The sequence below is a fragment of the Mustela nigripes genome, chromosome 17 (genome assembly GCF_022355385.1).
Source record: "Mustela nigripes isolate SB6536 chromosome 17, MUSNIG.SB6536, whole genome shotgun sequence".
Taxonomy (NCBI): Eukaryota; Metazoa; Chordata; class Mammalia; order Carnivora; family Mustelidae; genus Mustela; species Mustela nigripes.
This window is the reverse complement of record NC_081573.1, coordinates 3,801,576-3,814,024: the sequence shown is the minus strand read 5'-3', so window position 1 is coordinate 3,814,024 and position 12,449 is coordinate 3,801,576. Positions and strand designations below refer to the sequence as shown.

The 12,449-nt window shown below is 52.3% G+C and overlaps 1 protein-coding gene across 1 annotated transcript; it reads right to left on the bottom strand.

Moving 5' to 3' along the window:
* Nucleotides 1–833: 833 nt before the first annotated feature.
* Nucleotides 834–10,715, bottom strand: HAS1 (hyaluronan synthase 1). Its single transcript, XM_059382687.1, has 5 exons — nucleotides 10,443–10,715; nucleotides 5,672–6,379; nucleotides 4,244–4,469; nucleotides 3,487–3,619; nucleotides 834–1,849 (listed from the first exon to the last, which is right to left on the bottom strand). The coding sequence occupies exons 1-5, from the start codon at nucleotides 10,449–10,451 to the stop codon at nucleotides 1,174–1,176; spliced, it is 1,752 nt and encodes a 583-aa protein (XP_059238670.1). The 5' UTR covers nucleotides 10,452–10,715; the 3' UTR covers nucleotides 834–1,173.
* Between the last annotated feature and the right edge of the window lie 1,734 nt (nucleotides 10,716–12,449).

Sequence of the window (12,449 nt, the reverse complement as noted above, 5' to 3'; positions counted from 1 at the left end):
TAAAATGAGACTGTAGCTTAGGAGGAAATAGGTCAAGACAGGGAATCTTAAAAATCAGAGAGTGGGGGGCACCTGGGTGGCTCAGTCGGTAAAGCATCTGCCTTCAGCTCATGTCATGATCTTGGGGTCCTGGGATCGAGCCCCACAATGGGCTCCCTGCTCAGGGGGGAGCCTGCTTCCCCCTCTGCCACTCCCAATGCTTGTGCTCCCTCACCGCTCACCCTACCAAATAAATAAACACATTTTTAAAATGTATTTAAAAATCAGAGTGACAGCACATTTGAATGCTGCTGGGAAAGACTTGTGGGGAGGGAAGAACTGATGACATGGGAAGAACGGAAGGCGTGAGATCTTTGCGTGGACCCCAGGGCATGAGGTCCAGTGCCCCGGTAGAAGGGGGTGGCATTGAAGCAGACAGCTGGCCCTCAGGACTGGGAGTAGGTGGCTTGTGTGGACACAGACGCAGATCACTGGGAGGATCAGTGAGATGGGAAGCAAGGTAAGGGTGAGGTGCTAGGGGTTTGAGGAGACAATGTATGATTTAACCTTTCTTAGAGAGTAGCCAAGTGGACAGACCAGGAAAATGTCCTCTGTGTCACCTAACTGTGTTCCCGCATAGCAGGCACTCCATAAGTACCTGTGACGAAAAGATGAGAAATTTCGCCCTCACAGCTCTGACCCATGGAATTATTAGCCCTGTTTCCTGAAGAAGGAGCCTGTCTCCATTCAGACAGCTTGCCCCCGAGACAGAGCCATGAGTCCCCAGCCTTCAACACTATAGCCCTTCAGTTCTCAAAAAAAAAAAAAAAAAAAAAGTGGGTGGAGACCCAGAAGAAAATAAATAAAATTCTTTATTACATCCTAATCACACAGTACAAATGGATATTAAATAACAACCGGGAGGAAGTAGGCCCCAGGACAGCGTGTGGGGACTCTTGTCCTCCCACTCCTAAAAATCCACGCCCTGATCAATAAATACCCCTCCCCAGAGACCCTGAAGTCCCAGCCCCAAAACAGTCCAGGCTGAAGAATCGGGTTGACCCCCTCACTTCACAGAGGAGGGAAACCGAGGCCCAGAGAATCACCCAGCAAGTTCGTGGCTCCATGGGGCCCCTGCTGGTGTCCTCTCGCTTCCCTTGAAGTCTCTCGGGTGAGCAGCCCGCACACCTGGACTCACACCTGGATCCGGTAGCCCCCCGACCGCCGCCGGCACAGCCTCCGCACGCCCACCCAGTAGAGCGTCAGCATGACCGCCCAGTACCCCACATAGGCGCCGGCCCCTGCTGCCAGGTGGTACGCCTCGGCCACGCGGGAAGGGCCGCTCCAGTCGGCCCGGGCCTCGTGTACCACGCTGCGGACCAGGCCCCCGAGCAGCAGCAGGGCCCAGAGGGCCAGCGGCAGCAGGGGGACGTAGTTGGCGGCCAGCTTGCGCCGGCCGGAAGTGCCCCAGCCGCTCTGGTTCATGGTGGCCAGCGCCAGGAACTTGGCGGGCAGGAGGCCGCCCATGTAGAGCGGCGCGTAGAGCGAGAGCAGCACCATGCGCGGGCAGCCCCGCAGCCAGGCCGCGAAGGCCGCCTTGGCCAGCGCCACGCCCTGCACGCACAGCAGCACCCACAGCAACGCCCACGGGCGGCCCGCGTAGAAGAGCCGCAGCACGGTGGCCGCCACAAAGAAGGGGAAGAGGCCCGAGACCACCGCCTCGTAGGTCATCCACGCGTGGTGCCGGTGCCACCAGAGCGCGTTGTAGAGCCATTCTCGGAAGTAGGACTTGGACCAGCGCGTCTGCTGGCTCAGCCAGCGCAGGAAGGACGAGGGAGTCTCGGAGTAGCAGCGGGAGCGGGAAGTGTACCTGCGTGAGAGGGGACGGGGCAGGCCATCAGCGCCACCCTCCCTGAGGCCAGCACCGGGGTCAGCGCCAGTCCGACTGCCCCAGGGTTGCAAGCTTTCTTGACCTCCCTGGGCCTCCTGTTCTCAGAAGTCAAATTGGATGGACAAGGATTCCTACTTAATAGGGCTGCGGTGAGCCCCAGATCAGTATTACACGCCAAGGGCAAGTCCGTGGTACTTGCTCAATAAGTATTAGCAACTACTACTGTTTGCCTGATGACTAATACCACGACTGCCGTTACTAATGTCATTACAGTTAACTGACCTATTACTAATGCTATCACTAACTGATTACGAAGACTCCAGCGCTCACTCTTCTTGGCAGGCGATGTTCCTCCCCGGAGGCAGCCGTCTGTTGGGGCTCAAGGGACCTATCAAGCCCTTCCCGTGGCCACAGTGGACACCCTGGTCAAGCCCCACCCGATTGGCAGCTAAGCCCGCCCAAGGCTAGGATCCCGTTTATGAACCGTCATCGGGTGGCCACAGACCGTCAAGTTTGGTGGAAGGTGTCAAACTACTCTGTCCCCATGGGTATTACTTGACAACCGTCGCATCTCCTTCCCCTGTCCTGTCTGGCATCCTCAGTAGCTTCCCTGTCCTTGTCTCCTGCAGTCTGTACTCAAGACAGCTGCCAGAGGGATCCTGTTACAACAACACGTCACCCTTCTGCCAAGAGCCCTCCCATGGCCCCCTCATCTTCGTTCAGAGTTCTTGGGTGGCCCATAAGCCTCTCTTGAGTACACCCCATTACCAGTCTGTCCTCGTCCCCTGAGGCTCTCCCCCTTGCTAGGGCTCCAGCTGCACCCTTTCCAGCCTCCATTCCTTCTCTTCCTAGGGCATCCTGGTTAACATTACATACCCTGCTCCCAGACTCTCTAAGCCCTTTTCCTGGCACATCAGTTTTCCAGCCCCATTAGCCAGCCTGCTACAGGTTCTGCTTAGTCACTGTCTCCCCAGTAGGCGTAAGCATGAATTCCTGTCTCTTGTCAACTGCTGCCTCCTCAGAGCTTAAAACATAAGGGGCGCCTGGCTGGGGAAGAGCGTGCTGTTCTTGATCTTGGAGTCCTAAGTTCAAGCCCCACATTGGACGTAGAGATTACTTAAATAAAACACATTGTAATGAATGCTTGCCTTGTGAATGAATGCATGGGTTCCCTTGGTGTACCCCCAAGTTCTCTCTGGCCCTTTCATGGGGTCTAGCTTTATAGATATCTCCTTCCCCCAAACTCGTGGTCGAACCCATACTCCCCAAGTCTCACTGAATTTCAGCTCTTCCTGATTCTTCTTGCTCACACTCTTGCTAGATCCCACGCCCTTTCCCTTCCCACCACACTTGGATTGATTGGCACTGCTGGGGCAGAGCCATCCTGCCCCATCTTGAGTCCTGTCTTCTAGGTGCAATTCCCCCACACCCTCCTTGCCTTGCTAGGAGGCAATCAATGTAATGGCACCCCTGCCCCTTCCAATATCTTCCAACGCTTCCTGTCTCATTTGGGAGAGCCCACTGTCCCACAAGATACTTTGGGTTTGGAGAATTCCCAACACACACACACAGTCAGTGGCCTCCACACACCCCTGCTACCTGAGCCCCTGGCTTACTTGGTGGCATAACCCATGCTGAGCATGCGGTTGGTGAGGTGCCGGTCGTCCCCGAAGGTGCAGTGAGTGCCCAGGAACTTCTGGTTGTACCAGGCCTCAAGGAACTGCTGCAGGAGGTTGTTCCTGTATAGGCCTAGGTGGGGGCGGGGAGTGCAGGAGCGTCAGCCTCTACTGTAACCAGTACTGTCCCTAGTCCTATCTCCTGCTCAACTCACCTCCAATTCTGACCTCATCCTCAACCATCTCAATCCTGTCCTCAGCCCTGGCCCCAGCAACAACTCCAGCCCCAATTCTCTGCTCAACACCAATCCTTCTTCAATTCCATACCCACCCCAAATGTGCCCCAATCCTGTCCCTGAACTACACCCACACCCACTTTGACAGCAAAACCACCCCAACTCCATCCTCAACCCCATATCCATCTTCAGCCTGATCCCCTACTCACCCCTATCCAAATACCCTTCACCAACCCCAAACTTGGCCCCAACCCTGTCCTTGACTCTAATTCCATCCCATTCACTCCCCCAAACCTTTCCCCATTCCCTATCTCCATCCACACCCTTCTCCAACCCCACGGAACACCATCCCACCTCCAGTCCAGTCTTATCCCTATCCCAAAGCCAGTCTTATCCCTATCCCAAAGCCTTGTTGCAGCCCCATCTTTGTCCCCAATCTCAGTCACATCCTCAGGCTGTTCTGGCTCCCTCTCGTCCCATCCGCTCTCTCCATGATCCTCCCAAGCCCCACCCCTGCTCACCTAGGGGACCGCTGATGCAGGACACACAATGGAAGTAGCTCTGACAAGCCCGCTCCACATTGAAAGCCACCCAGTACCGGAGGCTGCTTAGGAAGCTGACCCAGGAGTCCAGGGGGTTAAGGATCCGCACGTCCCCCCCAACAGCCCCTACCCGGGGGTCTTCATCCAGCACCCGCACCAGCTCCAGCAGTGCCATGGGGTCCAGCCTTGTATCCGAGTCACAGACCTGGGGGGTGGAAGGGGCCAGGATCAGGCCAAATCCCTGCCCAGGGTTGGTGCTTGAGGAGAGAGGACCAAAGAGTGGGGAACTGCTGGGACAATCTGCACCCAATCCGAACATAATTTAAATTTCATAGTCATTTTCAATATCTAATCAAGAGGACCTCCCTAAGACCCATAGCCTTGTATCACACCCTCCTCTGGCATGTCAGTGCGACCTGTAACTTGCTTCTAAACCATAGATATGGCAAAAGTGATGGCACATAACCCCCATGATTATATTGTCTTATATACAAATAGTAAAGGAGTTTTGCAATGCAATTAAGTTGCCTAATCTACTGAGATTTTTCTGGGTGGGTCTGACGTAATCAGGTGAGCCCTTTGAAAGAAGGTCTAAAAGTCAGAGACTTTCTCTTGCTGGTCTGGAAGAAGCTGTTTTATGGCTGTAAGAAAATGAATTCTGCCCACAAACAATGAGCTTGGAAGAGGTCCCTGAGCCCGACATAAGACCCAGCTCCAGCTGACATCATGATCAGAGCCTGATGGTACCCGAACAGAGGAACCAGTTAAGCTTTGCCCAGACTCCAGATTCCTGGAAACTAGGAGATAATAAGTGTTTTGTTTCAAGCTGCCAAATTTGTGGTCATCTGTTAGGCAGCAATTGAAAATTAATGCAGTGCATTACTGAATGAATTTCTACATTGGATGAAGACAGGAAGAAATCTCCCCACTGAAGGGGTGAATAAATAAAACAATGAATGATTTCTACCTTGGATGGATAAATGAATAAATCTTTAGATCGATCGGATGACTGGATAGATGCATGGGTGAACGAGGGAAGGAAAGAATCTGCATCCAACAGGTAAATGAGTGAATAAAATAAACGAATGACTGTGAGTGATGACAACTACACTTTTTTAAAAAATGTATGAGTAGGAGTAAAAGGAAGAGAATGAATGAATGAAGAAAGAGAGGAATTAGTGAATCTCTACACGCATGAAGCAAACGTCTCCTTATTGGATGGACGGACAGAGGAATCTACGAAGGAATGTGCGACCAGTGACCGAAAGGATCCCTACACTGAACGGCTGGATAAACAAAGGGAGTTAGAAACAGCTCCATGCCAATCTCTGCCCTGAAGGAAGACTCCTAGAGAAGACGGATTTCGAGCGTCAGGGCCACGGTGGGGCGCAGGCACCTGTCACTCACCTGCACGTAGTCCACCGAGTCGCCGAGTGCCTTGAAGGCCGTGTACATGACCTCGCGCTTGCCGCCCCAGCGCTGCGCCACGCACACGCACCTGTGCGTCCTCACCAGCGCCTCCACCGCCAGCCGCCCCGGGTCCTCGGCCTCTACCTCCCGGTAGGCGCCCGCACCTGCAGCGCCCGCCGCTGCTGGTTCCCAGGGCTGGTGGTAGTTGCCGTCCCATACGTAGGTGGCGGGGTCCTCGTCGGCGAAGACCTCGCGGAACATGTCCACCATGTAGAGGTCCTCGGCGCGGTTGCCGTCCACCACCATGAGGACGCGCAGCCGCGCGCGCGGGTACTGCAGGGCGCGCGCGGACGCCAGGCACTGGCGCAGGTACGCCGGGTCCTCCTGGTAGGCCGAGATGGTCAGCGCCACGCTGCGCGCCGCCGCTGCGTCCAGGGGCCCCCGCGCAGCCGCCCGCCGCGCCGCCGACGCCACCCGCCGGTGCTCCAGGTACGCGAAGAGGCTCTGCGCCACCAGGTGCGCGGAGAGGAAGGCCCCGTAGAGACCGAAGGCCAGGAGGCCGTAGCGATCAGAGGCCAGCGGCACCCCGGCGGCGTAGGCCCAGGTCATGAGGCCCAAGATGAGCAGCGCGAAGGTGATAGTCAGCACCCGCCGGGCCAGGCCTGAGCAGTGGCGGGCGGCCCGGGTGGGCTTGGGCACATCCTGCTGGGAGCAGAGAGGGGATAGCAAGGGGAAAGAGTCCTGAAATCCTCTTGGAAAGGGAAGGAAAAACCTATGGTTTTTTCCCCAAAACCAATACAACATCCCCTTTTTGTAAAGAAGATCTCCGAGTACTGCAAAGTTATTTTCACTAATGAAAATAATTGTGGCAAACACTGAGCAAAGCTCAATGCCTGATTATATTGATTCTAATACAACACCCCCCCCAACACATTTTTTTTTTTAAGATTTTATTTATTTATTTGACAGAAATCCCAAGTAGGCAGAGAGGCAGGCAGAGAAAGAGAGGAGGAAGCAGGCTCTCTAGAGCCTGATGTGGGGCTCGATTCCAGGACCCTGGGATCATGACTCCAGTCGGAGGCAGAGGCTTTAACCCACTGAGCCACCCAGGCGCACGCGCGCGCACACACACACACACACACACACACACACATTTTAAACAGCTCCGTGTTAAAAATCCGTGAGGATTACACTCAACGAAATGTCACAGTTTCATTAACAGGGGCTCTCCTCCTCTCCCGCTTCTTAGTGACACATAAAATAGCACTCATCTCACAATGAAAGGTTCCTTAGGGTTGAGATCATCATCATCGTCTTAAAAATAATGTAGTATGGTAGGTACCAGATGCTGCTGTAAGTTTTTATAAAAACCAAGTTATTTAAATCCTCACAACAGCCCTATGAGGTAGTACTGTCATCCCCATTTTGCAAAGGAGGCAACTGAGTCAGAGAGACGTGGAGCAGCCTACCCAAGGTCACACCTGGATCACCGAGAAGCCAGGATTTGAACCCAAGAATCTGATCATTGAACCACCAGCTTATATACTGGCTTTATTCCTCAGGAGAGCTGGGCAGGGATGGGGGGGAGGGGAGAGAAAAAGCGGATAATGTTTACTGCCACCATATACACAGCAAAACTGGGGACTGATTAGCCAGGAAAAGTAGCTTGCTCAAGGTCTTGAAGCTCACAGGTGGAGGAGTATTTTCTCTGACTTCCCAAATGCATGACAACATTCTCCTTCACTGCTCAGGTTTCCAACAGGGCCAAGTGCCTAGTACATGTTTCGGGAAGAGTTCAGAATCAGAGAGAGGGGTTGCCTCCATTTTCTTGTCTCGTAAAATGGGGATTTAGCCCCATTCTACATGCCAAGTACTGCTCCAAGTGTGATCGTTACTGTTACTTGCTCCTATTACATATAAGGACACTGAAGCACAGGGCAGTGATGCTCTTGCCCAAGGCCATTCAGACAGTTTGGCTCCATCATCTTCTAAACTCCTGTGTCACCAGCGCCCATCTCATGGTCTTTTTTATGAGTTAAATGAGTCATGAGGGTACAGATTCGTGCTGTCCAATACAGGCGTCACCAGCCACATGTGGCTACTGAGTCCTTGAAAAGCAGCCAGTATGACCAAGGAACTGAATTTTTAATTTTATTTAAGTTAAATTAATTGATTCAATTATTGGAAAGCTTTTAAGTATGTTTGAAACAGGTAGGGTGTAGGAAGCTTCTTTTTTTTTTTTTTTAAAGATTTTTATTTATTTATTTGACAGACACAGATTACAAGTAGGCAGAGAGGCAGGCAGAGAGGGAGAAGCAGGCTCCCTGCTGAGCAGAGAGCCCAATGTGGGGCTCGATCTCAGGACCCTGGGATCATGACCTGAGCAGAAGGCAGAGGCTTTAACCCACTGAGCCACCCAGGCGCCCCAAGCTTCTTTTTTATTAGTAAATTTTATGAACTCTAAATGCAAATCAAGTGTCTCCAATGAAAATACAATATCTGGGGCGCCTGGGTGGCTCAGTGGGTTAAAACCTCTGCCTTCAAGCTCAGGTCATGATCTCAGGGTCCTGGGATCGAGCCCTGCATCGGGCTCTCTGTTCAGCAGGGAGCCTGCTTCCCCCCTGCCCCCCACCCCACTGCCTGCCTCTCTGCCTACTTGTGATCTCTCTCTCTCTCTGTCAAATAAATAAATAAAATCTTTTAAAAATTATAGATTAGCACAAAAATGTGCTACACATCTGGATTCTGAAGGCTTCATTTGGGAAAAAAAGAGAGGAAAATGTCTCGCTAGTATTTTTGCATTGGTTACATAATGAAATGATAGCTTTTTAAATCTTGCTATGAAGTTTTATGTTATGTTATAGCAAGTACAGTCTAATGCATCTATTCATGAAATCCTATTTCTGAGAGGTAGCAGGGTTTGGCACTCTACAGCCCTCAGGCCAAATGCTTGCTACCCTCTTTACTACAACCCTGCAAGCTAAGACTAGTTTTTAGGTGTTGTTGTTGTTGTTGTTGTTGTTGTTTAAGATTTTATTTATTTATTTGACAGACACAGAGAGAGAGATCACAAGTAGGCAGAGAGGCAGGCAGAGGGAGAGGGGGAAGCAGGCTCCCTGCTGAGCAGAGAGCCCAATGTAGGGCTCCATTCCAGGACCCCGAGATCATCACCTGAGCCAAAGGCAAAGGTTTAACCCACTGAGCCACCCAGGCGTCCCAAGATTTTATTTTTAAAGTAACCTCTACACTCAGTGTAGGGCTTGAACTTACAACCCTGAGATCAAGAACGCTCAGGAGCACTTGGATGGTTCAGCTGGTTAAGCATCCACCTTTGGCTCAGGTCTCAATTCCAGGGTCCTGGAATCGAGCCTCACATGGGGCTCCCTGTTCAGCAGAGAGTCTGCTTCTCCTTCTCCCTCTGCCTGCTGCTCCCCCTGCTTGTACTCTCTCTCTGTGTCAAATAAATTTTTAAAAATCTTAGAAAAAAAAAAAGAATCATATCCTCTACCAACTGAGCCAGTTGGGCATCCCTAGTGTTTACACTTTTAAATGGGTGAAAAAAGTCAAAAGAATAGTATTTTGTGGCATGGGAAAATTACATGAAATTCAAATTTCAGCATCTTTAAATCAAGCGTGGCTATGTGCCACGCTCCTCTGTTTACGTATTGTCTATGGCTGATTTCACCCTACACCAAAGTTGAGTAGTTGCAGTGGAGATCATATGACACGTAAAAACCTCAAATATTGACCATCTAGCTTTATACGGAAAATGTCTGATGACCCCTGATACATCGGGTTATATAAAATATATTATTGAAATTAAGTTCACCTTTTTCTTTTTACTTTTAAAAATGCGGCTACTAAAAAATTTCAAATCATGTATGTGACTCACATGCTGTTTCTATAGGATATGGCTTTTAGCTTCTATAGGTAGAGCTTTTAGCCTAGTAATCATTCAGTATTAGTAATTACATTATTAGTACTTCTGGAATTCTCCTTCTCTGTCCTTTTGCTCCAAACCTGGTCCCATCTGACTTTCTCCATGTGGCCCAGTTTGTGCTGGGGATCGCTGTGTCCACTGGAGGGCTCTAATGCCAACACTCAGAAACACACCGGTATCTGCTGTGGACACACAGCCCCTCACATATATTCACACGTGACATGACACACAGAATGTGGCCACATAGGAAGACATTCATGTTCTAGAACTAACCCCAGACACCTGCTCTTAGAATTTAGCCATCCTGAGACCCGCACCAAAAACCACACAGGTGAACTTGAGAATACAGGCCCTTGGGCAGGAAGGAGCTAAACCAGGAACGGATACCCACAGAGCAACAAACACACAGGCGCTGTGTGTCTGGGTGGGAGCAAAGGGACAGAGCTTCAGAAAATTAGTAACAGTTAAGGTTGAGCCCTATGACATGGCCATTTTGAAAGAGCAAAAGTGACCAGATAGCCGTGATTTCATTTGGTTCAACTTAATAGTCATTGAACACATAAAAAGTAGAAATCCGGCCCACGTGTCAAGCAAATACAGCTCTGCCTCGCCCACCCGCACCACGCACGCAGACACAGCGGGTTCCGCAACCACTTGTCCCATCTCACACACTACAGACGGGATAGCCACCTTCACAAGGGGATGGAACCCGAACGCTCCGACGGGGTCACTGTCCCACGGTCGCCGTCACGCACAGGAGCGCGCAGCGCCTCCCCCACCCCCCACGGGGTCACACAGATGCCAGAGTCCCCGCACGGCCGCACGCACCTGTGTCATCGCTGTGGGTCCCGCGGGCGCTTCTCTCCTGCTCGCTCCCGGGTCTCGCTGTAGCTGGGGAGCCCCCGGGTCATTTGAAGACCGACGCGGGCGGGGGCGGAGGAGGGCTGACGTCAGGGAGGAGCTGGGCCAGGGGCTCTGAGGTCACGGACGAGCCGGGCAGCTCCACCCGCTTCCCGCCACTGCCCGCACCCCCACGCTCCACGGCCTCCCTTCCCAGGGCCTCCGTTTCGTCCTTCCCTGCCCTCCCAGGCCTCCTCCTCTGCTCTCTGCTCTCGTCCCCCCTCTTGTCTCTCTCCATTTCTGCGCTCCCCTCCCTCGCTTTCTACCCCACCCCCACCCCCGTCTTTCCTCCCGTCTGCCCGATTTCTCGGCCTCCCTCCCGCATCCCAGCCGCTCCCCTCGAAGCCCCGGGGACGAGAAAGTGCGCACACGTGCGTGGTTGTGGGTGTGGCCGCGCGCACTGGCTGTGAGGCCGGCTCTCTGGAAGGAGCTGTGAGTGCTTGTGGGTCTGCATGTGTGCGCGTGCGAGCGTGTGCGCGTGTGCCAGGGCCCCTGGAGGGGGCTGGGCACTGGGATTTGTCCCCCAGGGGCTCCACGGTGAACCCACAGAGTTGTGGGTCAGCTGCCCCCAGGGAGCCCTGGGAACCTGAGTCAGAGTGAAGGTGTCAGTGGCCTCACTTAGAGGGGTCCTGGAACCTCTAAGCCCCTAGTCGCTCAGGACCAGGAGTCTCAGTGATGAATGTCATTGCTTCCATACTTTTCCATGATTTCAAATATCAAAAACTCTGTATTTCTTTCTCTCTGTTCCTCTTTGGGTGAACTGGTGATGCCCATCTCTCTCCCTCTATAGATGCCTCTGTTTCTCCGTCTGTAGCTGTACATTCCCACCTCCTACTCTCTATAGATCTCTGTCACCTTGTCACTCTGGCTCTGCCTCTCTGTCCACCTGTCTTGTTCTGTCTCCTTCTCCTGGTGTGTTCCTGTTTCTCTCCATGCCTCCCTGTCTCTGTCTTTCTCTCTCTCTCCCTTTCCTTCTCTCTGTGTCCATTTCTGTCTCCTTCCCTCTGGGTTTCTGTCTGTCTCTTCATTTCTGACTCTCGGTCTCCCCAACTTTCCTACTCTGTAGGTCTCTCTCTCTCTTCCTTTCTCACTCTCCTGTGTCTCTGCCTTCATTTTCTTTGTGTTTGTCTGTCTTCTGTGTTTCTCTCTGAATATCCATATTTATATCTTTTCTTGCCATCTCCCTATTTTGGTTTCTTTGTTTGTCCCTGTTCCTTTCAGTGGCTGTTTCTCTTTGTCTCTGTCTCTGTCTCCCTCAGTCTCTGTGTATCTTCTTCTGAGGCTCCATCTGTATGTGTTTTTCTTTTTTTTTTTTTTTAAGATTTTATTTATTTATTTGACAGAGATCACAAGTGGGCAGGGGTGGGGGGAGCAGGCTCCCTGCTGAGCAGAGAGCCCAACTGGGGGAAGGGAGCTCCATCCCAGGACCCTGAGATCATGACCTGAGCAGAAGGCAGAGTCTTTTTTTTTTTTTTTTAAGATTATTTTTATTTATTTATTTGACAGAGAGAGATCACAAGTAGGCAGAGAGGCAGGCAGAGAGAGAGGGAAAAGCAGGCTCCCTGCTGAGCCGAAGGTAGAGGCTTTAACCCACTGAGCCACCCAGGCGCCCCGTATGTGTTTTTCTGACTCAATCTCTCTCTCTCTCTTTCTCTCATTCCCTGCTTCTCTCTGACTGTGTTTTCTGTCTCGAAGTCCTCCTTTCTCCCTCCCGCTGCTCCATCTCGTCTAGACTCTCCTGGAGCTTTCCCCTGCAGGGCACCAAGTCCTCACTCCCTGGGTTTCCCCAGGGAGTCAGGGTGTGTGGGCCCATCACTAGCTTGGGCCTGGCCTGAGCCTGGCCGTTGGGGAGAAGGCCAGTTCAGGGCCCAAGTGAAAGGCACCCCGCCCACCTCACCAGGGTGGGGCGCGTCTCTGACGCTGTTGCCAGAAGCC

Coding starts and splice junctions, on each gene's coding strand:
- HAS1 (XM_059382687.1), bottom strand. Junction 3,620..4,243: donor CTGCATCAGCGGTCCCCTAG/GTGAGCAGGGGT, acceptor GCCCCCACCTAG/GCCTATACAGGAACAACCTC. Junction 1,850..3,486: donor AGCATGGGTTATGCCACCAA/GTAAGCCAGGGG, acceptor CCTCTCACGCAG/GTACACTTCCCGCTCCCGCT.